The following is a 24,412-nucleotide window of genomic DNA, read 5'->3' as shown; positions in this document are numbered from 1 at the left end:
CATGTTTCAATAACAATGTGTTGCTGCTTAGCTTTCCAAAGACATCTGGCAGGAGCAGAGACACCACTAATTAAATGAAACAAAACAAAACAAAAAAAAAACAACAACAACAAAAAAAACACCTCTGTGCAATATGTAGGTATGTATAGTGTGTAATTGACTCCCTGTCCCTCTCAAGCTAGGATGAGTTCCCCTCCTCTTCTGTCTTAATTAAACATCTCAGATCTACTGTACTCACGACGTGGGCAACAGTATCAGCTTGCCTATACTTCTGCTTGCCCTTGCCTTTCTTCAGGAGTCCACAGCAGAGCTACCTCCTATCCAATTCCTCTCTTTTAAATCAGCTGACAGTCACAGCTGAAGAGGTAAGAGGTAATAATCTTTGGACAGCTAAGAAAAAACATGACCTATCAGAAGATAAGTACATTCTAGAAATGAAGCGTGTAATAGAGAAAAACTGCAGATCATGCTGCTCAGAATCAAAAGAGTGCTGTGCTCCTGGGCAGAGCAGAATAAGGTTGCTATTCTTATAAAGATGATTAATGTGGACTTAGAAAAGGAGGATCATGCCTCACAAATCTGATATCCCCTCCTTAGGAGAGAAAAAGTCAAGTAAGCCACAGCAGAGAAGCTATTGACATAATTAACCAAGACCAGGGGAAAGCTTTCATGCAGCAATATACCGAGGACTTAACCCCAAAACCAAGATGTAAGGTAGATAGACAGCTTAAGTGGATAAGGAGGTAGTTACAGGTCCAAAGACAGAACAGTGCAAGGCAGGACCGCAAAGCCTAGAAATGAATTAATGTGGGATTGGAAGTAAAGAAGAACAGTGAGAGACAGCTGCGGGAAGATAACTTTGATTGTTATGTTTGGTCACAGACAACAGCCTCAAGGTGGCCAAGACAAGTACGCTGCTTCCCAGTTCATTTGGACTCACTTGTATCTCATGACAAAGCAACTTTTATAAACACTGTGAAAAAAATACATGCTTTGAACATTAGAAATATTTAAAAGCAGAGGAACCATAATAATCGACTTGATTATATATGTTATGGATGCTGAAAATCATCTATCTTTCAGGACCTTGAATAATTTCTTTCTCTTAGTGTCCCTAGGGCAATCCTGACTGCTGAGAAGCAATGCAGTGCCAGTGTTACGTGTAAGAACCTGAGGCACATGGAAGGTATGCCTCAGTTGTCTCGTGCCTCTAGCTCACTCCAAACAACCTCAAACTGTCACCGGAGGCACTTCTTTAAAGCCCGCCATTTTCCTAAAGCTGTGGTGTTGGACATGATTCTTGACTACTCCAGAGGGCCACCTTTCTGTGCTCACTGTTTTGCAGGCCAAGATCATGGAGAGTTTCTCCTACCATGGTTAAAATGGTCTGTGTTAGAAAAAAAATAACCATTACAAATATGTATGATAACATTTAGTTATAAACAGGCAACAACAGGCTGTTACACAAACAAATCTGAGGAGGGCATAATCCCCAAAGGGTAACAAGCAGTTCGAGGTGGTATTTTGGCTGCAAACAGTATGCCTGATTTCAGCGCTAGTAAACTACAAAGTACACCCTGGCAGTACGTTCACAAGGCCCCTGGATGGCCAGGAGGCAGCTGGATAGGAGGGCTCACTGTATTAATAAGCACTCTAAATGCCTATTATCAAAATCTTAAGAGGTAAATAACTTTCTTACAGAGGGTGGTGTGGCAAAGGATGTGGCTGCAATTAGAATTCTTGATCAAAGATTCTTCTTCTCTTTCTAATCCCATTCCCATTTGATTGCTTTGATTTTCTTTGTAATACATCTCAATAACTACTTGGACTTTGCAACACTGATCCTTCAGTGGATACAACCATATGAATAGGTCTGATGAAATCAGTGAAATTATTTACAGCTTTATTCAGCAAATACTGAATGGCATATCCAATTACCTCTGTGCAAATCTAAAGTAGGTAGTGAACTATTTTTGTAAATTGGCAGTTATCTCCATGAAACTAAGTACATACATATTTCTTTACAAGATAGGGATTTGAAGCAAGTTTACAGACACTCAGATACAGAAATACTGAGATATGAATGACACCATCATGGCAAAATCTGCGTTACCTGAAGATAATTTTGATGCATTGTAACTCTAAAGATGATTGGTTGCAGCTGTTGATGCAAGGGTCTGAAATGTCATCTGCATGGTATGTGTAAATTACAGTGGACACGTATGATCTTGTTTAAACAGTACTGCAGATAATATCAATTTATATATGAAGTACAAATGATACATCACATTGCCTGACTTCCATGTGTACCTCTGGAGTCTAATAGAACCTCCAGGTATGGTGGAAGGTTAACACAGACTATGTATACTGAAGTAAACATTGACTTCACTGCTTCCTTTTCGACTCCCCATGATATCTCTTCATCCACTAGGCATGATGCCAAATGAAAATCTTTGTACAAGTTCTTACAAATAGACTATCTTTCTATCTGTCAGTTGACCCTGGCTCAGCATATCTTGTGGTTTAACCCCAGTAAGCAACTGAGCTCCACACAGCCACTCCTTCATTTCCTCTGCATCAGGATGGGGGAAGAGAATCAGAAGGGTGAAAGTGAGAAAACTTGTGGGTAGATAGAGACAGCTTAATAGGTAAACCGAAAGCTGCTTGTGCAACCAAACCAAAATAAGGAATTCACTCATGGCTTCCCACTGGCAGGCAAATGTTCAGCCATTTTCTGGAAAGCCAGGTTCATCACACATAATGGTTTCTTGGGAAGACAAGTGCCATCACTCCAACTGCCCCTCCTTCCCCCTTCTCTCCCCACAGTTTTGTTGCCGATCATGATACTGCATGGCACAGGACATCCCTTTGGTCAGTTGGGGTCAGCTATCCCGACTGTGCCCCAGCTGTGTTCTGGCAGAGTACGTCCCTGGACTGCAAGAGTTGCAGGTGTCCCTGTACTACAAATAACAGTGATGCGTATTCGTATCTAAAATGCCTGGAATACTATGGAATTCCCAGTACAGATATCTCTGACAATTGAATGTTTTACACCTGAGAAGTCATATGACTGTGAATGAGAAACAAATGGAGGTCTCAGATAACTACAAGGAGAAAAAGTGGAGTGCCTGTGCCTGTGAAGTGTTTGGTATGGGTCCTAACAGAGGCATGATAAAGCACTTCAGAGAAGTGAAAATCCCTATTTTGTTCCAGAATAGTTTTCTAATCTGTTCTGCTCTGAAACAAGAAGAGTGAACTGATTTTACTTTGCAGAAACAAACTGAAACACCATTCTGGGAAGGTCTTTTTTGAACAGGTTGAATAACAAACAAACATATGCTCTTTCCCAAAGTCCAGGAATCACAGAATCACAGAAAGGTTTGGTTGGAAGGGACCTTACAGACCACCCAGCTCCAACCCCCTCCCATGGGCAGGGACACCTCCCACCAGACCAGGTTGCCCAAAGCCCCATCCAGCCTGGCCTTGAGCACCTCCAGGGACGGGGCATCCACAGCTTCTCTGGGAACTTGTGCCAGTGCCTCACCACCCTCACAGTGAAGAATTTCCTCCTCATATCTAATCTAAATCTACCCTTTTGTATTAGGAAGATAGTGTCCTGTGGGAGCAAGGGTCAGAATCTCTATAGCAGTAGACAAAGGGTATTGCAACAAGGGAATAACAGATAAGAAGGAGAGATGGTTTTTGTATTTTTCTACCAAGCTTTTGCAGGAAGCCTTCTGTCCCCATCCTGGGCAGATAACAATACTTTTTACTGTACTGCTCTGTATTAGAGGAATTTGCTGTCCTGGCACAGTGATAATCAGAAGAGGATGTCGGTCTGTGTAAAGAGCAGTAAAAGTTAAAACAGCATTTGCAGGATGACTGCTGTTTAGGGTGCAGTAATGGGGCAGAAAGGAGTCTCGGTGTTCTGAGGCTGACAGATACGCTGGTTCCTTGCCATTTCCCACCTTTAAACAATTAAAGCTACCGGGACCTTCTGACAGAAAGGCTGAACAAGAGTTCCCTGTAATAAAGTTTCTCCGCGGTTTTATTTTTTTGTTTTGTTTTGTTTTAGGAACTAATTCTCTTCTCCCCACCCCACCTCGTGACGAGGAGCGGCCGTGACGCGCGCGCAGCTCTCCCTTCCTCCCTTCTCACGCGCTCCCAGCCCAGGTGAGTTCCGCGCGGCTCCACCACATGGACATGGCCGCCCCCGGCCCGGCACGGCGCCCTCACAGCGTGGGCTGCGCCTCGGGGTCTGCCCCTCTGCCCCCGCTGGGCGCAGGGGTAGCTCCGGAGGCTCCGAGTACCCGTGCGGCCGGCCCGAGCTCGCCCCTTGCCGAATGAAATCACGCAGCCTCGCTGCCTGCGGCCGGGCCTTTTGGGACGCGCTGCCAGCCTCGAATAATCTCTCAGGCGAGGGCCCCTCCTCCTGCCGGCCGGCATCAGCCGCGACCCGGCGTGCGGCGCCGCGCGGGCGGCTGCGGGGCGTGTGGTGGTTGTGGGAGTGCTCGGTGGGTGGGACGGGGGGCTCCTCTGTTATTCTCGTAGCCCGTGTTTATTACCTGCTTGCACGCTTCGTGTACAGCGGTTAATCACATTACAGGAGTTGCCTTCTGGCACGTGTGCGCGCTGGTGTGTGCAAATGCGCCTGCAAAGTGTTAACAGCACGCTGTTGTCATTGCCTGTTATGTAACGAAAGAGAAATTTTTACTTGACCCGAAGCAAAAAATTAATGCATCCTGTTTTGATATTATCATATATGTAAAAAGGAAAGCTGCTGTTGGGCTTTCTGGCACACCTAGCAACACAGCCTTCAGAACTGCCATCCTTTCAGGAGTGAAGTGCTCTGTGGAGCTGTCAAAGCAAAAAGTGCTTACAGATCTTGTTTGGCTTCTGTGTATTCACAGAATGACAATGCACTTCTGAGTATTCATATTTGTGTGTTTTCTTGAAGTGGTACTGCATTATCTCTTTCCCTTCTCCCTTTTATAGGGTTTATATGGGGAGGAGTATTACTGTTTTCTCCATGGGAGTGCACGTTGGAAGATAATTGCGTAGCATAGGCTTGCTGAACAACTGCTCTCCCCAGCCTGTTTCAATGTGGGCTTGTGTCCTGGTTCCAGTTAGGACAGAGTTAAGTAGCTCATAGTAGCTGGTAGGGTGCTATGTTTTGGATTAGGATGAGAAGAGCGCTGATAACATGCTGATGTTTTAATTGTTGCAGAGCAGTGTTTACACCAGGCCAAGGACTTTTCGGCTTCTCGCTCTGTCCTGCCAGCGAGCAGGCTGGGGGTGCAGCAGGAGCTGGGAGGGGACAGACCCAGGACAGCTGACCCAAACTGGCCAAAGGGGTATTCCATACCATCTGACGTCATGCTAAACAATATATAGGGGTAGCTGGCCGGGGTGGGGGGGCCGGCTGCTCGGGGATAGGCTGGGCATCGGTCAGCGGGTGGTGAGCAATTGCATTGTGCATCACGTGTTTTCTTACACATTATTATTGTTAATACTATTACCATTATCACTATTATTATTATTATTGTTATTATTATTTTCCTGTCTTAATAAACTGTCTATCTCAACTCACAGGCTTCACTTTCCCGTTTCTCTCCCCCATCCCAGAGAGGGAGGGGGGAGGGTGAGCGAACGGCTGTGTGGTGTTTAGCTGCCAGCCGGGTTAAACCACAACAGTCCTCTTGGCGCCCAACGTGGGGCCCGAAGGGTTGAGATATCGACAAATCTGACCAGAGTGTGTTAAACTAAAATTGGTATAAGTATTGGACCTGCTTAATAGTTGCTAGTCACGATGTTGATTGCCTTAATCTCCAGTCTGCTGTACCTGTATTCCAAATTGAGTTTTATGGTGCGTTACTTTCTGTATGTGCTCCCTGTTGCACTGTTTATCCTTTCCGGGCCCTGGTTTAAGATTGTTATGGTACTGTGCGGTGTAGCAATGGCTTATGAAATGATGAAATATCTGGTCACGACTTTAACCTGGTATTTGTACTCAGCACTGACGTCGACTCTATACTTTGGAACCCATATCTCGGAAACTATTAGCAATTACACCTATTGCCTGTTTTCGTTAGGGAGCCAATCTGTGAAGGGGACAGGGGAAGACATGTTTCCCTACCTGTTCACTCTCCCTTTCTCCTTCACCACCACCCTCTTATCCCCCGAGCTAGTTACGGTGGCTCTCCGAGATGTTGAATATCCTTGGGATACTCAGACCAGCCTGCTCTTGTTGTTATGTCTCCTGAATGCGCTTCAGATTTTGTGGAGGGTTAAACAACTACTTAGGAATCTCATCCGGAGATCTGTCTTGAGGCGGGATAGTTGCGAGTGGCAGGGAGTGTGGGAGGATATGGGCAGGTTTCTAGAGCAGTGGTCACCTCCAGTGTTTTGGACATTCACCCCTGAACAACTGCAAAATCCTAAAAAGCTGGCAGAATGCTTGAAAAAAAGGTGTCATGACTCTGGCAGTTCCAAAGTGACACAAATCACTGTAGCGTGCTGGGGTCTGGCTTGTGCCTATCGAGCTGCAATTGATGCTACTAGCAACCTAGCTCCAGCTCCTGCAGCCGTTCCAGCTCCAGCTCCTGCAGCCACTCCAGTTCCAGCTCCTGCAGCCGCTCCAGTTCCAGCTCCTGCAGCCGCTCCAGTTCCAGCTCCTGCAGCCGCTCCAGCTCCAGCTCCTGCAGCCGCTCCAGCTCCTGCAGCCGCTCCAGCTCCAGCTCCTGCAGCCGTTCCAGTTCCAGCTCCTGCAGCCGCTCCAGCTCCTGCAGCCGCTCCAGTTCCAGCTCCTGCAGCTATTCCAGCTCCAGCTCCTGCAGCCGCTCCAGCTCCTGCAGCCGTTCCGGCTCCTGCAGCCGCTCCAGCTCCAGCCCCTGCAGCCACTCCAGCTCCAGCTCCTGCAGCCGCTCCAGCTAATGCAGCTACTCCAGCTCCAGCTCCTGCAGCCGCTCCAGCTCCTGCAGCCGCTCCAGCTCCTGCAGCCGCTCCAGCTCCAGCTCCTGCAGCCGCTCCAGCTCCAGCTCCTGCAGCCGCTCCAGCTCCTGCAGCCGTTCCGGCTCCTGCAGCCGCTCCAGCTCCAGCTCCTGCAGCCGCTCCAGCTCCAGCTCCTGCAGCCGTTCCGGCTCCTGCAGCCGCTCCAGCTCCAGCTCCTGCAGCCGCTCCAGCTCCAGCCCCTGCAGCCGCTCCAGCTCCTGCAGCTGCCCCAGCTCGTGCAGCTGCTCCCACTCCTGTGTCTGGGTCAGAGAAACGAGCTGTAGCAGTGCAAGTTGACCCCGCAGAGGGTATTCCAACCCCTGTGGCAGACCCTGTGTCTGGGTCAGAGAAACGAGCTGTAGCAGTGCAAGTTGACCCCGCAGAGGGTATTCCAACCCCTGTGGCAGACCCTGTGTCTGGGTCAGAGAAACGAGCTGTAGCAGTGCAAGTTGCCCCTGTAGACAAGGTGAAGAAATGGTATAGAGGCTCAGGTCGTTTAAAACGCAGACAGTCTTCTGCTAGGTCTGGGCGTAGTGAAGACGAGGCTGGGCCATCAAAGGTGCAGGAGACTGAAGATGAGGATGAGAATGGCGAAAAATCAACAGTAACTACCCGGACTCCATACCAGCCATCAAAGGTGCACGAGACTGAAGATGAGGATGAGGATGTCGGAAAATCAACAGTAACTACCCGGACTCTACACCGGCCATCAAAGGTGCAGAAGACTGAAGATGAGGATGAGGATGTCGAAAAATCAACAGTAATTACCCGGACTCTATACCAGCGTGAGCTACGAGATGTGCAAAAAGATTTTGGTCGCTGTATAGGCGAGCAGCTTGTCACCTGGCTGCTCCGGTGCTGGGACACGGGAGCCAATTATGTGGAATTGGAGGGCAAGGAAGCCAGGCGGCTGGGATCCCTTGCTAGGGACGCATGCATTGACAAAGCAATTGGAGATGGAGCACAATCTCGCAGCCTCTGGAGGCGTCTCCTGTCAGCTGTGAAGGAAAGGTATCCCTTCAAGGAAGAACTTGTATGTTTACCAAGCAAATGGACCACCATGGAGAAGGGAATTCAGTACCTGAGGGAATTGGCCGTACGGGAAGTAATTTATAAGGACCTAGACGACGCACAAACATCCGCAGATCCAGATGCAGTCCGGTGTACACTACCCATGTGGCGGAAGTTTGTACAGAGTGCACCATCATCATATGCCAGCTCATTGGCAATAATAGCCTGGAAAGCGGAGGAGAATCCCACAGTGAATGAAGTGACTAAAATACTCCGGCAGTACGAAGGAAATCTCTCCTCTTCCCTAAAGGCCTGTGTCTCAGCTGTGGAGAAACTCTCTGAAGAGGTCCACCAACTTAAAGAGAATTTATCTTCCCCTCCACCTGAACGAACCAGTGTCCACCAGCTAAAAGAGAATGCTTTAGAGAAACTTTCTGAAAAGATCCACCAACTTGAAGAAAGATTATCTTCCCCTTCACCTGAACGAACCAGTGTCCACCAGCTAAAAGAGAATGCTTTGGAGAAACTTTCTGAAAAGATCCACCAACTTGAAGAAAGATTATCTTCCCCTTCACCTGAACGAACCAGTGTCCACCAGCTAAAAGAGAATACCTTGGAGAAACTTTCTGAAAAGATCCACCAACTTGAAGAGAGATTATTTTCCTCCCCACCTGTACAAACCAGTGTCTCAGCTATTAGGGGTAAACGTTCATCTATGCAAGGAAGACAATATGGTGGGCACACACACCGCGCCACCCTGTGGTTTTACCTACGTGACCATGGAGAGGACATGAGAAAATGGGATGGAAAATCTACTGCGACCCTAGAGGCACGGGTACGTGAATTGCAAAGGAAAACAATTGGGAAAAAGGAGTTCTCTGAAAGGTTTGCTGCTCCAACTTCCAGCAGGCAGTCCTTTAAACACGGAAATGAAGATTCTGACCAGGACTAGAGGGGCCCTGCCTCCAGCCAGGGGGAGGAAAGGGACAATCGATTTTATTGGACTGTGTGGATTCGATGGCCTGGCACGTCAGACGCACAGAAGTATAAGGCTTTGGTAGACACCGGTGCACAATGTACTCTAATGCCATCAAGCTATAAAGGGCCAGAGCCCATCTGTATTTATGGTGTGACGGGGGGATCCCAGCAGTTAACTGTATTGGAGGCTGAAGTGAGTCTAACCGGTAATGAGTGGCAAAAGCACCGTATTGTGACTGGCCCAGATGCTCCGTGCATCCTTGGCATAGACTATCTTAGAAGAGGATATTTCAAGGACCCAAAAGGGTTCCGCTGGGCTTTTGGCATAGCTGCTTTGGAGACAGAGGACATTAAACAGTTGTCTACCTTGCCTGGTCTCTCAGAGGACCCTTCTGTTGTGGGGTTGCTGAGGGTTGAAGAACAGCAAGTGCCGATCGCTACCACAACTGTGCACCGGCGGCAATATCGCACCAACCGAGACTCCCTGAGTCCCATCCATAAGCTAATTCGTCAACTGGAGAGCCAAGGAGTGATCAGCAAGACTCATTCACCTTTTAATAGTCCCATATGGCCAGTGCGAAAGTCTAATGGTGAGTGGAGACTAACAGTGGACTATCGTGGCCTGAACGAAGTCACGCCACCACTGAGTGCTGCAGTGCCGGACATGCTAGAACTCCAGTATGAACTGGAATCAAAGGCAGCCAAGTGGTATGCCACAATTGATATCGCTAATGCATTTTTCTCCATCCCTCTAGCAGCACAGTGCAGGCCACAGTTTGCTTTCACTTGGAGGGGAGTCCAATATACTTGGAATCGGCTGCCCCAGGGGTGGAAACACAGCCCTACCATTTGCCATGGACTGATCCAGTCTGCGCTGGAGCAGGGGGAAGCTCCTGAACACCTGCAGTACATCGATGACATCATTGTGTGGGGTGACACTGCAGAAGAAGTTTTCGAGAAAGGGAAGAAAATAGTCCAAATCCTTCTGAAGGCCGGTTTTGCCATAAAACAGAATAAAGTTAAAGGACCTGCACGAGAGATCCAGTTTTTAGGAATAAAATGGCAAGATGGACGTCGTCAAATCCCAATGGATGTGATCAACAAGATAACAGCTATGTCTCCACCAACTAGCAAAAAAGAAACACAAACTTTCCTAGGTGTCGTGGGGTTTTGGAGAATGCATATTCCAAATTACAGTCTGATTGTAAACCCGCTCTACCAAGTAACCCGTAAGAAGAATGCTTTTGAATGGGGCCCTGAGCAACGACAAGCCTTTGAACAAATTAAGCAGGAAATAGTTCATGCAGTAGCCCTCGGGCCAGTCCGAACAGGACCAGATGTAAAGAATGTGCTCTACACCGCAGCCGGAGAGAATGGTCCCACCTGGAGCCTCTGGCAGAAAGAACCTGGGGAAACTCGAGGTCGACCCCTGGGGTTTTGGAGTCGGGGATACAGAGGATCTGAGGCCCGCTATACTCCAACTGAAAAGGAGATATTGGCAGCATATGAAGGAGTTCGATCTGCTTCGGAAGTGGTCGGTACTGAAGCGCAGCTCCTCCTGGCACCCCGACTGCCGGTACTAGGCTGGATGTTCAAAGGAAGGGTCCCCTCTACGCATCATGCAACTGATGCTACATGGAGCAAGTGGGTTGCACTGATTACTCAGCGGGCTCGAATAGGAAACCCCAGTCGCCCAGGAATCTTGGAGGTGATTATGGACTGGCCAGAAGGCAAATACTTTGGGATATCATCAGAGGAGGAGGTGGTTCGTGCTGAAGAAGCCCCCCTGTACAACAAGCTACCGGAAAATGAGAAGAAATATGCCTTGTTCACTGACGGGTCCTGTCGTATTGTGGGAAAGCATCGGAGATGGAAAGCTGCTGTATGGAGTCCTACACGACGAGTTGCAAAAGCTGCTGAGGGAGAAGGTGAATCGAGTCAGTTTGCAGAAGTAAAAGCCATTCAGCTGGCTTTAGATATTGCTGAACGAGAAAAGTGGCCAGTTCTCTATCTCTATACTGATTCATGGATGGTAGCAAATGCCCTGTGGGGGTGGTTACAGCAATGGAAGCAGAACAACTGGCAGCGCAGGGGCAAGCCCATCTGGGCTGCGGCATTGTGGCAAGATATTGCTGCCCAGGTAGAGAACCTGGTTGTAAAGGTACGCCATGTAGATGCTCATGTGCCCAAGAATCGGGCTACTGAAGAACACCAAAACAACCAGCAGGTGGATCAGGCTGCTAAGATTGAAGTGGCTCAGGTGGACCTGGACTGGCAACATAAAGGTGAATTATTTATAGCCCGATGGGCCCATGACACCTCAGGCCATCAAGGTAGAGATGCAACCTACAGATGGGCTCGTGATCGAGGGGTGGACCTGACCATGGACACTATAGCACAGGTTATTCATGACTGTGAAACATGTGCTGCAATCAAGCAAGCCAAACGGTCAAAACCTCTTTGGTATGGAGGACGATGGCTGAAATATAAATATGGAGAGGCCTGGCAGATTGATTACATCACACTCCCTCAAACCCGCAACGGCAAGCGCCACGTACTTACAATGGTGGAAGCAACCACCGGATGGCTGGAAACATATCCTGTGCCCCATGCCACCGCCCGGAACACTATCCTGGGCCTTGAAAAGCAAGTCCTATGGCGACATGGCACCCCAGAGAGAATTGAGTCAGACAACGGGACTCATTTCCGAAACAACCTTATAGACACTTGGGCCAAAGAACATGGTATTGAGTGGGTGTATCACATCCCCTATCATGCACCAGCCTCTGGAAAAGTTGAACGATACAATGGCCTGTTGAAGACTACACTGAAAGCAATGGGTGCTGGGACATTCAAAAATTGGGATACACATTTGGCAAAGGCCACCTGGTTAGTCAATACCAGGGGATCTGCCAACCGAGCTGGACCTGCCCAATCAAACCTGTTACGCACTGTAGAAGGGGATAAAGTTCCTGTAGTGCACGTAAGAAACATGCTGGGTAAAACAGTCTGGGCTACTCCTGCCTCAGGAAAAGGCAAACCCATTCGTGGAATTGCTTTTGCTCAGGGACCTGGATGCACTTGGTGGGTAATGCAAAAGAATGGGGAGGTCCGGTGTGTACCTCAAGGGGATTTGATACTGGGTGAGAATAGCCCATGAGTTGAATTGTAGTATGTTAATTATTATATAATACTGTATGTCATCACTACCATGATTGCTATATATCATAGATGAAAATGGTGATTAATTAGAATGTATTGGACAGAGTGTAACCTGAGCATGACATAAATGGTATGGAATAAGGGGTGGATATCTGTCCTGGTTCCAGTTAGGACAGAGTTAATTTTCCCTCATAGTAGCTGGTAGGGTGCTATGTTTTGGATTAGGATGAGAAGAGCGCTGATAACATGCTGATGTTTTAATTGTTGCAGAGCAGTGTTTACACCAGGCCAAGGACTTTTCAGCTTCTCGCTCTGTCCTGCCAGCGAGCAGGCTGGGGGTGCAGCAGGAGCTGGGAGGGGACAGACCCAGGACAGCTGACCCAAACTGGCCAAAGGGGTATTCCATACCATCTGACGTCATGCTAAACAATATATAGGGGTGGCTGGCCGGGGTGGGGGGGCCGGCTGCTCGGGGATAGGCTGGGCATCGGTCAGCGGGTGGTGAGCAATTGCATTGTGCATCACTTGTTTTCTTACACATTATTATTGTTAATACTATTACCATTATCACTATTATTATTATTATTATTGTTATTATTATTTTCCTGTCTTAATAAACTGTCTATCTCAACTCACCGGCTTCACTTTCCCGTTTCTCTCCCCCATCCCAGAGAGGGAGGGGGGAGGGTGAGCGAACGGCTGTGTGGTGTTTAGCTGCCAGCCGGGTTAAACCACAACATAATAAGATAGATAATTGCGTAGCATAGGCTTGCTGAACAACTGCTCTCCCCAGCCTGTTTCAATGTGGGCTTGGTAGTAATTCCTAAATTAGCACAAAGGAAAGTTATTTCCTGTTGTGGGAGAGTTCTGACTGTGCATGCTACAGGAATTCTAACTCTTGAGTAACTGAGCAGTGGAAACCCTGTGTGGGCATCAGACACTGCAGCAGAGATAATGAGCCCACTGTGTTTAGTGGAGTAACTTGGGTGAGAATTAATTTGAGGTTAGAGATAAGTATTTCACCGCAGTCTTCAAGTGTCCACAATATTTGGACAACAACAGCTAATCACATTTCAAACTTGACTCCCTTTTGTTAATCTGATTAAAGATACTGGTGGTAGAGTCTTCATCTGTCCTTTAGACTTCCTAAATGAGAGTTTTAATAAACTCTTAGCTTAAGAACAGCTGGGTAGGTTTCCTTCACCCTGGCTCAACAGTTGAGACCAAGTATATGTAGTTCTCCTAGAAAAAAGACATGACTCAAGTTGTAATTCTGTAGTGAACTGCTGTATTTCAAAGCCTGTTTCTTGCATCTGGCGTACTCGTATTGCTTAAACCAATGAAAAGCATTAGGAAACAAAGCTTTTGGACTTTTAAATTGTTAAAATAAAAAGGATCTCCTATATGCAAGAACAAACATCCTTAATCCCCTTGATCTGGTGGGGTTGATTATAAAGCAATTATTGGTTTGAAAGCCTGGTGTTTAAATGAAGTGGATATGAGGATGTCCTAACTCTGACATGCTTCTTTCATAGGCTGTGTAAGACTGAAGACCTGAAAAAATGGCATTAGCAGCAATTGATCCACAACAGGTATGTTTAAGATAGCCCAGTAGGGTTTTTAATGTATAGTTCAGAAAAATAGTCAATTAACCTCTTTCTCTTTAAACAGAACATTGTATCAAGGGTAGCAAACCTTCCTTTGGTGAGCTCCACCTATGATATGGTATCGACAGCCTATGTTACCACAAAGGATAACCATCCCTATCTGAAGTCAGTATGTGAGATAGCAGAGAAAGGAGTGAAGACAATTACTTCAGTAGCCATGACAAGTGCTATGCCTATCATCTAGAAACTGGAACCACAAAGTAAGGCAAAGATGGAGCTGTTGATACCTTTAATTCAACTGATTGCTTTATATATTAACATGTGCTTACAGTTGAGCACAGTCATGCTGGTCTGGAGTGTTATTTCAGCTAGCTGACAACCATCTCAACAAGCAAGGCTTGTTGAGTAACTTATTACAGATAGGTATGACTTGGGGGAGTGGTGGAATCCAGAGCCAAAGCTGATTCCAGCTTTCATAATACTGAACTGACTGGCTCCTTGTGATTTGCAAGGTGACTGTGTAGTTGCTTGTGCAACACCTTCCTCACCTTTCACCTACTTTCAAGTGTTTTGTGCTTTCTCTCTTGTAACTTGTGGTTAAATTTGGCAACTGTGTCAAAAGGCTGTTGTAACTAGAAGCCTTAGTTTCTTCAACTGGCAGTAGGCCAGGTGTTTCAACCTGTTACAACAGTTGCTTGTAAGGTATATGAACAGACTTCCTCTGCCTGCAAGTGAGCTTGCTTAAGGCACTGTAGACCAGCCTTCTTGTGGGGCTTTGCTACCTCAAATTCCCCTGAAAAGGGGAGAGAAGCTACTTTAAATGTGCTGCTGTGTGAGCTCCGTTTCAAAAACAAATAACAATTGGAGTTATTTATACTAAGGTAAAACAAAACCTAAAATCAACTGTTGAACTGTTGTAATCTCTTTTATAGTTGTAGTTGCCAACAACTACACGTGTATGGGTCTAGACAAAATTGAAGAGAGACTGCCTATACTGAATCAACCCACTGACAAGGTAAGTCTTCTCCATGTACATATGCTGAGCAGAAGATCTCTATACCTGTCTCTTTGCTGTTGATATGAAAAATGCAGTGAGGGGAGTTCCTGTAAGCTGCACTTGTTTCACAGCTTAGATGTAGTGAGGAGATGGAGTGCATTTCTGTAGAATCGTTTGCTTTTGGAAGGTCACTGAGCTATTTTTTATTTATTTATTTTTTTTACATTAGCCTGCTACTTGATATATCTGTAGCTGCTGTTCACTGGTGGGCATCCTGTAAAAACTTTTTCTTGCTCATTGTAAAACAAACTGATTTACATTCACTGAAGAGTGTTGAGCTGAAGGCTGCATGACAATCATATCTTTGTTTTGTCTATGTGCTTTCAGTGCAAGTTCTTCCTAGATAATACTTGTATGAGCCTTAATATAATTCTGTTTCCTGGATTATGTAGCTCTTTTTATCAAATATTTTTAGTGAATCAACCTATTTTCATTGTCAGGCTGTTGCCAATGCTAAGGATGTAGTTGTTGGAGCCAGAGAAGCTGTAACAACCACTGTGACTGGTGCCAAGGAAACTGTTGCTCACACAATCACTGGAGTTGTGGGCAAGACTAAAGAAGCGATGCAAGACAGTGTAGAAATGACCAAGTCCGTTGTTAATGGTGGCATTAACACTGTCTTGAGAAGTCGTGTGGTGCAGATGGAGAGCACTGTCCATTCCACTGCTCACACTAAATCAGAGACCCTAGTGGACCAGTATCTCCCACTCACAGAAGCAAAACTAGGTAAGAACAATTCAGGTTTAATTTTGATGGTATACATGTATTGGAGAGAAACAAGCAGTCATCCATTTATTACCTCATAGCAGGGAGGGAGCATGTGCTTCCCAAACTGTCTTTGGCCTTCCTGGTTGTAATAGCGTTTTCTTGACAGGCAAGCAGAATGAACCTAAGGGTTACATGTGTGCCTGTCAACCAAACCTGCTGTTAAAGGACTACTAAACAAATCCAATATTCAGTTATTATGAAGCAAATGAAATATCGTCAGGCCTCTTAAGTGTTGTTCCACTGGTCAATCTGCTCCCTTTCCACTTTTCTAGAAGAAGAAGCTGCAAAAGTTGAAGGTTTTGAACTTGGAGTTCAAAAGCCAAGTTACTATGTTCAGCTAGGATCTCTGTCATCAAAGGTCTGTGCACGTGCCTACCAGCAAGCCTTAAACAAAGTTAGAGATGCTAAACAGAAAAGCCAGGAGACGATTTCTCAGCTCCACCATACTGTTAATCTGGTAAGTTCAAGTTCTCACTTTAGATATAAAATCGTTGGTATAGCTTTCGAATGTAGAGAACAAACAGGGAAAAATCAGATAGCTGTGACTAAATTGATTTTCAAAATATAAAGCACTTCCCAATGGAGCTTTTTACCACCAGTCAGGAGAAGTCCTAAATCAAGTTGATCTGTAAAAACAGACCAATTACTTGTAACTTTAAGCACTGCATAAATAGAAGTAATGTTTAAAAGGTGTTTTTGTTGTAAAGGGTCAGTTCTGACACATTTATTCATTGAAGAAAGTGTCTTGCAATTTAGAAACACTTCAGTGCTTTACTTCAGTCTTTATATTAACAAAATGTAGGATTCTTCATGGGCTTGCTATTCTTGCTGTGGGTATCTCTGAGCATTCCTGAGTGCTTCAGTCATCTGATCCTAACTATGTACCTTTATGTACAGCACAAACTGTACATAGTTATGGTCTTCTATATACTTAGAGCTCCATGTATACGAGTTCAGTGGGGAAGGATGAAATAGTTGAGGTGTAGAGGGGTAGACTACATAACATCTTGAAACTGCTTCTAGCTTTTTCTGTGGAGAAGGAGCATATCCTTATGTTCTCCAAAGCCTTTCGTTTGAACTTTAAGTGTTTAAAAAAAAAATACAAAGCTGGTATTTTAGGGTAGCCCTAATAGAACTGTTTGGACTCTTACTTTACTTCCTTGTTTGGCTGTATTTCAGATCGAGTATGCCAGAAAGAACGTGAATAGTGCCAATCAGAAACTTCTTAATGCTCAGGAAAAACTCTGTCAATCCTGGGCAGAATGGAAGAAATATACAGGTCAAAATGATGGTGATGAGTCGCATAGTGCTGAGGTAAATAGATGTAAATGTAAACTGGAAATAAATGGACTGCATACTGTCGAGGTAACACTGGCTAACTAACAGTCCCCAAAGTGCACAGCATCTCATTTTAACAGCACAGAATGCTTCTATACAAAAGTGGAATCTAAATGATGAAGTTCAGGCATCTGCCATTTCCTCTTATGAAAAGCAGAGGACATCCTAACTCTTAAATGAGCCTACTTCCTGCAAACACTAAAGGGTTATTCTCCTTTCAAGAGAATCCTCATTCTGCGAACTTGTTGGGATATTAACCATATCTAGACCAGCTAGGATTCACTTATCTCATATGGCCAGACTGGAAATAGCAATTCCTCAGCATAAAGCAGCCTGAGGAACAGACTCACTGAGTCTTATAGAGCTTTGAATAGCGGTTCATCCACTAGAATACTCCTCTGCTTTAACTTGCTATCCAGAGTTGATACAAGAGCTTCCTTATCTGTTGTTGGGTAGATACTACCAATGCTTCTGTTCCAAAGTACTTGAACATTGGAGAAATCAAGTACTTTGAAGCTGTCTGTTACTCTTCTTGCTTAATCCTTATGTTATCTGCTGTATCTTACTTTCACCCCTTTTACTTTGCTTCCTTGTCTCTTAAATAACATAAAACTGCTACAGTCACAAAAAGATACTGACAGGCGATTATTATGTTTTTGTTTCCAGCACATAGAGTCGAGAACTCTAGCTATTGCACAGAGCCTCACTCAGCAGCTTCAGACCACTTGCCTCACACTGGTCTCAAGCCTACAGGGTCTGCCACAGAATGTGCAGGACCAGGTTTACAGTGTTGGGTCAATGGCAGGTGATGTCTACCAGATCTTCCAGTCAGCATCCTCTTTTCCAGAACTATCAGACAGCTTTTTTGCTACTAGCAAAGGACAACTAAAGAAAATGAAAGAGTCTCTGGATGATGTGATGGATTATCTTGTTAACAACACGCTGCTCAACTGGCTGGTAGGTCCCTTTTACCCACAACTGCCTGGCATTCAGCATGCTGAGAGCAAAGGTGAAGGGGAGAAAAATTCCAGCCAGGAAGACAAACAGCTTGAACACCTTATTGAGTAAACTGCATAGCATACATGTACTCTGCAGACTGACCAAACAAGTGACTAACAACTGTAGCTGTCAAAAAGCTTTAGGGAAAAAACTTACGAGTGGGGAAGTGATTTAGAGAGGACACTCTCCTATAAATGCATTGTATTGTCCTGAGTAGTAAAGACACTCTAAAACAAACAGAAGTGCCTAAATACTGGCAGCTTACAGTTGTCAAGATGCCTTGTTTGTACAGTTGAGAAACCTCACTATGCTTATTAATGGTAGTAATATCCTTACTCTAAATGATTCTTATCCCAGCTGAAAGCATTTGATCTGCTGCTTAATCTCTACCAGAGTAATATAAAAGCCTTACATGCTATGAAATGCCTTTAAAAGCCTTGCATTCTAGCGAGGTATGCCTGAATTCTGTACTTGCTGCAGATCATGCATTTGATTATTTTTTTAATGACTGTCTCAAATTGAACTGTTACATGATTCATGAGGATTCTGTGAGGGCAGAATTCCAAAGCTGAAAGTGGGGTTTCTGACTGAGTCAGCTGGAGTTGAATGCTGTGACAGTGCTAATATTAACGATATAAACTTACTATTGTATTACACAGTAACCTGACCAAATCATTATCAAAGTATATTTTTGACAGTATAAAGACAAGATTCATGCTGTTCATACTCAGGTGCCTGCTGTTGTATGCTTTTTGTAGCCAACTTTTTGTAATACATTTTGTACCTTAGTAATAAATGCTTCAGCAGCCAAAGTCTGTCTCCATTTGTATGGTGTGTAAAACATAACTTGCTGTTCTGTGACTCCTTTAATCTGGGTCCAAGAGAAAGCAAGCTTGCAATGCAAATGAAGTAGACACATTGAAAATCTAAATCTATTTGTGTGCATAGATAACATTGCTGCAGTGTTTCCTTCTTCCCTTCCATTCAGTCTTTGCTTTACTGTTGCTTTTTTTGTGCTTACTGTTACCTGTCCAGACTGTGAACAGGTGGATGGCCTTACAGTGAGGAAAAAAGGATATAGGAAAGAAAAAATCAGTCTTCCCCATCTAGTAGATGTTGTCTGTATGAGACTCCCAGCTACCTGCCTTGGCTGCTGACTTGGTAGGAGTGTGTACTCTTCAACTGTCAATGCAAGCTTTAATCTTTTTTTTTTCTTTTACTTTATGTACCCTCTTTTGAACTTGAGTGACTAATGTGAATTAACACTCATCTACTTGAGTGGAGTTGTTCCCTAGTAACTTCTATAACTCCCTTCCCTTGATGAGAATTACTGTTACTTGGGAAAAAAGCTTTCTTGGTTTATTGCTGTCCAGGTAAGATGTGTTCTTGATGCATACCCTAGGCAACTGTGCATTGCAGTCATTTAATTTAGCAATGTTGGTCTCAGCTTCAAAGAAGTTGCTAAACAGTGTGAATCAAAACACTAAGTAACTCTGGGTAACTCTGTAAGTTACTCTGGCCTTTTAGAGCTGAAGTACAACTGGTGGTCACAACTAGAGCAATGCCTGGTTGTGTTTATGTGTTTGTGCTGATAGCCTGTTACACCAACACACTACAAAAACTCCTGCATTTTCGTACTGTGACTTTTTTCCCCACATAGAAACCACGTATACAGAATATTAAGTTTCCAACTCCCAGTGGAATAGGGAGCTCTTTCTTGGAAGAAGAGAAGGCTAAATAATGGTGAATTAGTATGTTCTTGGTTTATTGTACCCAGTACAAATCCTTGCATTTAGATTATTGGATCATCTTAATGAGGACAGCGCTGGGTGTTGGAACTGAACTGTAGTTTTTATGGCATGGATATCTTCTTGCTGGTAATTTAGTATAGCATGTCTCTAGTCTTTATTGCAATTAAGGGACTTCAGACAGAACATAACTTTTTCTAGCACAGGTAGAATGCCGATTAAATTGCCCACTGGAGGCATGGATGTCTTGGACATCTTCCAGAACCTGTGAACTGAAGCTGATGTGCGTTCTAATAACTGCTGAAAAATCTCACATGGAATGAAGAAAACCTAAAATATTAACAGAGCAGAACCTACTACACTATTCCATGCAAGGGTTCTGCAAGTTTTATGCTATTTCATTTCAGAAGATCTAACTCCATCTTACAGAGGAAAAGTACAAAGAAGGGTCATATCTAGCCCTATTCTTGCAAGAATTGTCTTATGGCTTTGTTTCAACTTCCTAGCAACTATGAAATGAGAGTACAATTAAACACAAAGGTGATACAGAAGTGAAAGTCCTTTATCTAAGCAAGCCCGTAACAGTGGAGGCTTTGCATTGATTTACTTAGACTGGGATTTACTTAGACTGGTGCAGGTGGCAGTGTGCTTTTAAAACAACTTAGTATGTTCAAAACTGAGATAAATGATACTGACACCAATGCTGTTTTACTCTCATGCACAGCTACACTCCCATTTAAAATTATTTAATGGCTATGAACATCTTACTAGTATATTTGTAAGCAGTTGACTCCTTTATGTGCGCACTAAGGATGTAAAGAGAGCATAAACTTAAATGGAAATGTTGATTATCCTATTATCAGTAGGAGAAACATGGACATAAGTAATAGAGGTGACATACCTATGCTGTAGTGAAAATTACCAATGGTCAGACATAGTTACTGAGCATGGTTATGTACCCTGCTCAGTCTAAATACAGAATTATAGAATCACAGAGTTGGGTTGGAAGGGACCTTAAAGGCCATCCAGTTCCAACCTCCCTCCCATGGGCAGGGACACCTCCCACCAGACCAGACTGCCCAAGGTCCCATCCAGCCTGGCCTTGAATACCTCCAGGGATGGGGCATCCACAGCTTCTCTGGGCAACCTGTGCCAGTGCCTCACCACCCTCTGAGTGAAGGTTTTCTTCCATATATCTGATCTAAATCTACCCTCTTTTAGTTTAAAGCCATTCCCCCTTATGCTATCACTCCACTCCCTGACAAAGAGTCCCTCCCCAGCTTTCCTGTAGGCCCCATTTAGGTACTGGAAGCCCCCATAAGGTCTCCCTGGAACGTCTCTTCTGCAGGCTGAACAACCCCGACTCCCTCAGCCTGTCTTTGTAGCAGAGGTGCTCTAGCCCTTTGGTCATCCTTGTGGCCCTCCTCTGGACCTGATCTAACAGGTCCATGTCCTTCTTCTGCTGGGGGCCCCAGGGTTGAACACAGGACTCCAGTTGGAGTCTCACAAGAGCAGAGAGGCAGAATCGCCTCTCTTGACCTGCTGGCTAGGCTTCTTTTGATGCAGCCCAGGATGCAGTTGACTTTTGTGTGCTGCAAGAATACTTTGCCAGCTCATTTGGAGTTTTTCATCCACCAACATCCCTGAGTCCCTCTCCTCAGAGCTGCTCTCAACTCATTCTCTCCCCTATATTTGTGCTGGGGATAAACCAGTTGGTTAAACTATCTATTTGGGCATATTTTTAAATGAATTTGCAAACGAACTCCAAATTCCCCAAGAGCTACTTTGCCTTAGACTTGTTACATATCTCCATTTGTACTATGATATGAGGTATGGGGTCATCTGCTGATAATGACAAAATATATTGTTTTTCTAAGTACAGTAATTAGAGATTTCGGTAAATGCAATAAGCAGAAAGATGCAGGATGATTCTTGCTGGTTGAAGAATGTGTTTCCCACATTCCTGCTGCCATTTGAGTTTTAGGAGAAGATTTAATACTGATTTAATTTTGAGCAAGCTTAGGCTCTCAAAGTGGTGTAGGCATTTCATTGTACTCATACTATTGCCTGATACATGGCATGCTGCTTAAAGTCTACCAAAGCTCAGTTTTAATTAATATTTTAATTAATATTTCTAAGTACCCGGTGTCCTACAGCCAACTACTCTCCAAGGAACTGAGTAATTCACATTCAGTGCTTCAATGCTGTCTACAGCCTGATAGCTGCAGTAGCAATCTTTCTCCTTTGGTGTGTTCTCTGTTCTTCTGGCATGTCTTCAGGGAAGGCAAAGCATAGACTTCTCTTTCGTATGTTTTTCCTAAAAATTGGTCATAAAATTGGTAAAATATTCCATAAAATTTCCATAAAATTGATCATAAGCAAGGTGTTTTGCAGTTACTGAATGAATTAAAAGTGCTTCTCCAGCCAGTACAGGCTGACCAGAGAAGCTGTGGATGCCCTATCCCTGGAAGTGTGCAAGGGCAGGTTGGATGGAGCTTTGGGCAACCTTATCTCTAGGCAGGTTCCTTTGTATAACCCATTGATCCCAAGGAAAGAAGAAAGGCAAAACAAGTTTAAAAACTTGTGGAAGGTGTCCGTGCCCATGGCAGAGGGGTTGGAACCAGATGATCTTTAAGGTCCCTTCCAACCCAAACCATTCCAGGATTCTGTGATTCTAAACGCTTAGAAGCCTCTTCAAGTCACTGCTTCTTCAGACATACAGAACCAAAGTCCCATGAGCAAGCACGTGATGATCCTGTCTGTCTTCAAGTATTCATCATATTACCAACATTAAACCTAACCATGAATCAAACTGTACATATATGAATTTTTCACTTGGGGTAGAAAACTTCTGGTTATGAGTAAATTGCTTAATTCTATCTCATTTTTCAGAAGAGGCAAAGTAATTTAAGTCCTGCTAATGGGACTTAAGCTCCTGAGTGTCTTAGCCAAGGTTTTTAGAAGTGTGTAACATCCATGTGTCCACTAATGTCTAACTATTTCTGAAACCCAGTAGCTGCTTAAAATACAGAATACAATATATGCAGTTGAAATAGAGGTCAGCGTATTTTTCCAGTTCCGGATATTTGTGTCCTTGGGAAAGGTTTGATGTGGTAGGCAGGCAGGGCAGTACAAAGCAGTCTATATCAAGCTTCTCTAGGCTTCTCCATTGTATAACCCATTGATCCCAAGGAAAGAAGAAAGGCAAAACAAGTTTAAAATCTTCAATTTTTAATTTTCTAGTCATTGTTTTCACTAAATGCACTCAGTGTGTTTAGCTCTGTTCCACTTCTACTACCAAATCCTGTCTTCCAAGCAACTGATTTAGATCTTGCATAATATTTGGTCTTAATGCTATATTTATGTTCAATGTGTGACTGATCATATTTCACTCCCTATTCAGTACTTTGGGTCTGATTTCTAGAGATGCTGAGCATCTTCATCTCCTGACTTCAGTCAGGAATACTGCACAAATTTATTTAGTTTTACTTTCGAATTGATTGAAATTTTGTTCCTATACAGGTTCCAGATTTCACTATTACAGACCTCTCTTCAGAGTCAGATGATATCCCAGACATTTTGGATTTGGATGAAGATCAACAAGACTTTTCACGCACAAATGGCCCATACACCACAGGGCAAAGAGTTGAATGAAGAAAAGCAGAAAAACATCTTTTTGATACAATGTATTTTTGCCATGTTTAACCTATATTTCTCCTTTTTGAAGCTGATCCTACCTAGCTTTGGACTTTTTAAAATCAGTGCTATTTCACTTAGCTGCATCAAAACTGATTATTACCCCTTGAGGATTACATGCTAGGTTAATTCATTAGCTTGTGTGTCACGCTCCTGCTCTATAAACCAGGTATAGCTTAGCCAGTGCATCCAACTGATCTAGTCTTTGTTAAATATTTGTATAGCTGTTTGTTCTCCTGTTGGCAACAGCCAAGAGAACACACCAGTGCTTTGCATAAAGGGCTGCCAACAAAAGGAGTTGATGAAGATTTGCCCACGAAGTTTCCCCTTTCAAGTCTACATGGAAAGCTCTTCTGCATCTACCTCTTTGCTGCTGGAAAGGACAGGAGGTTTTGGCTGTCTCAGATTCTCTCAGTTTTTTTTTTTTTGTTGGGCACTGTGCCTACAGAGATTAGAGTAGGGTCCCTTTGGGTGCTTTATCCAAGGATGCTTTATGCACAAAAGGATGCCCTTTCTCTCTACATGCCTTCTGCGTGCAAAAAATTTTGGTCATCCTGATAGTATTGGTTATGGGACCTGAGACTAGAAGAGGGTAAATGCTTAGAAAGGGATGTTCCTTCCAGAAGGAAGGACGGGAGCTAAAAATGAAAGGGGAAGACGTTGGAAAGAGCGAGGGAAAAGGGAAGAGACAGAAACAGGTTTGGACAATAGAAAAATAATTAAAAAAAATAATAATGACGGTCAAGAGAGGGAACCGAAGGTAGAGGTATTTCTGGTGTCAGCGATAATCTTTTTTTAACGAGGACCCGGGCTAGCTTCCTGTAGCAGCGGGGACGGTGGGCGCCCGGCGAGCAGCGCTCGCTGCACGTCTCTCTGGGGATCAGGCCGAGCCCGCGGCTGGGGGATGTGACGGGGCCGCCGGGCGGGCTGCTGCGAGAACTTCCGAGTCACGGAAATGCCTTGAAATAAAAGACTGAACTGCGCAGCCTGGTGTCCGCCTCGGGTCTGTGAGGGGATTAGCAAGGAATAAGGGCGGAGGCGCCTGACCGGCCCCGCCC

At 44.6% G+C, this 24,412-nt stretch overlaps 1 protein-coding gene across 2 annotated transcripts; it reads left to right on the top strand.

Moving 5' to 3' along the window:
- Positions 1 to 3,869: 3,869 nt before the first annotated feature.
- LOC125181893 (perilipin-2-like) lies at positions 3,870 to 24,337 on the top strand. 2 transcript variants are annotated; one of them, XM_066989159.1, is made up of 9 exons: positions 3,873 to 4,173; positions 13,677 to 13,733; positions 13,813 to 14,008; positions 14,681 to 14,763; positions 15,246 to 15,531; positions 15,846 to 16,030; positions 16,753 to 16,887; positions 17,578 to 17,868; positions 23,181 to 24,337. In XM_066989159.1, the coding sequence occupies exons 4-9, from the start codon at positions 14,707 to 14,709 to the stop codon at positions 23,310 to 23,312; spliced, it is 1,086 nt and encodes a 361-aa protein (XP_066845260.1). In that variant the 5' UTR covers positions 3,873 to 4,173; positions 13,677 to 13,733; positions 13,813 to 14,008; positions 14,681 to 14,706; the 3' UTR covers positions 23,313 to 24,337. The 2 variants fall into 2 exon arrangements, with proteins under 2 accessions (XP_066845261.1, XP_066845260.1); XM_066989160.1 differs by lacking the exon at positions 13,813 to 14,008 and having other exon boundaries at positions 3,870 to 4,173.
- Positions 24,338 to 24,412: the final 75 nt, after the last annotated feature.

The sequence above is a fragment of the Anser cygnoides genome, unplaced genomic scaffold (genome assembly GCF_040182565.1).
Source record: "Anser cygnoides isolate HZ-2024a breed goose unplaced genomic scaffold, Taihu_goose_T2T_genome scaffold_42_1, whole genome shotgun sequence".
Taxonomy (NCBI): domain Eukaryota; kingdom Metazoa; phylum Chordata; class Aves; order Anseriformes; family Anatidae; genus Anser; species Anser cygnoides.
Note: the sequence above shows the minus strand (reverse complement) of the source record. Positions and strands in the feature narration are given on the sequence as shown.

Bases quoted from the DNA above. Each gene is read 5' to 3' on its own strand.
- LOC125181893 (XM_066989160.1), top strand. From the start codon at position 14,707: ATGGGTCTAGACAAAATTGAAGAGAGACTGCCTATACTGAATCAACCC. The intron at 15,532-15,845 runs GTAAGAACAATT...CCACTTTTCTAG, and splicing joins ACTCACAGAAGCAAAACTAG to AAGAAGAAGCTGCAAAAGTT. The intron at 16,031-16,752 runs GTAAGTTCAAGT...GCTGTATTTCAG, and splicing joins TCCACCATACTGTTAATCTG to ATCGAGTATGCCAGAAAGAA.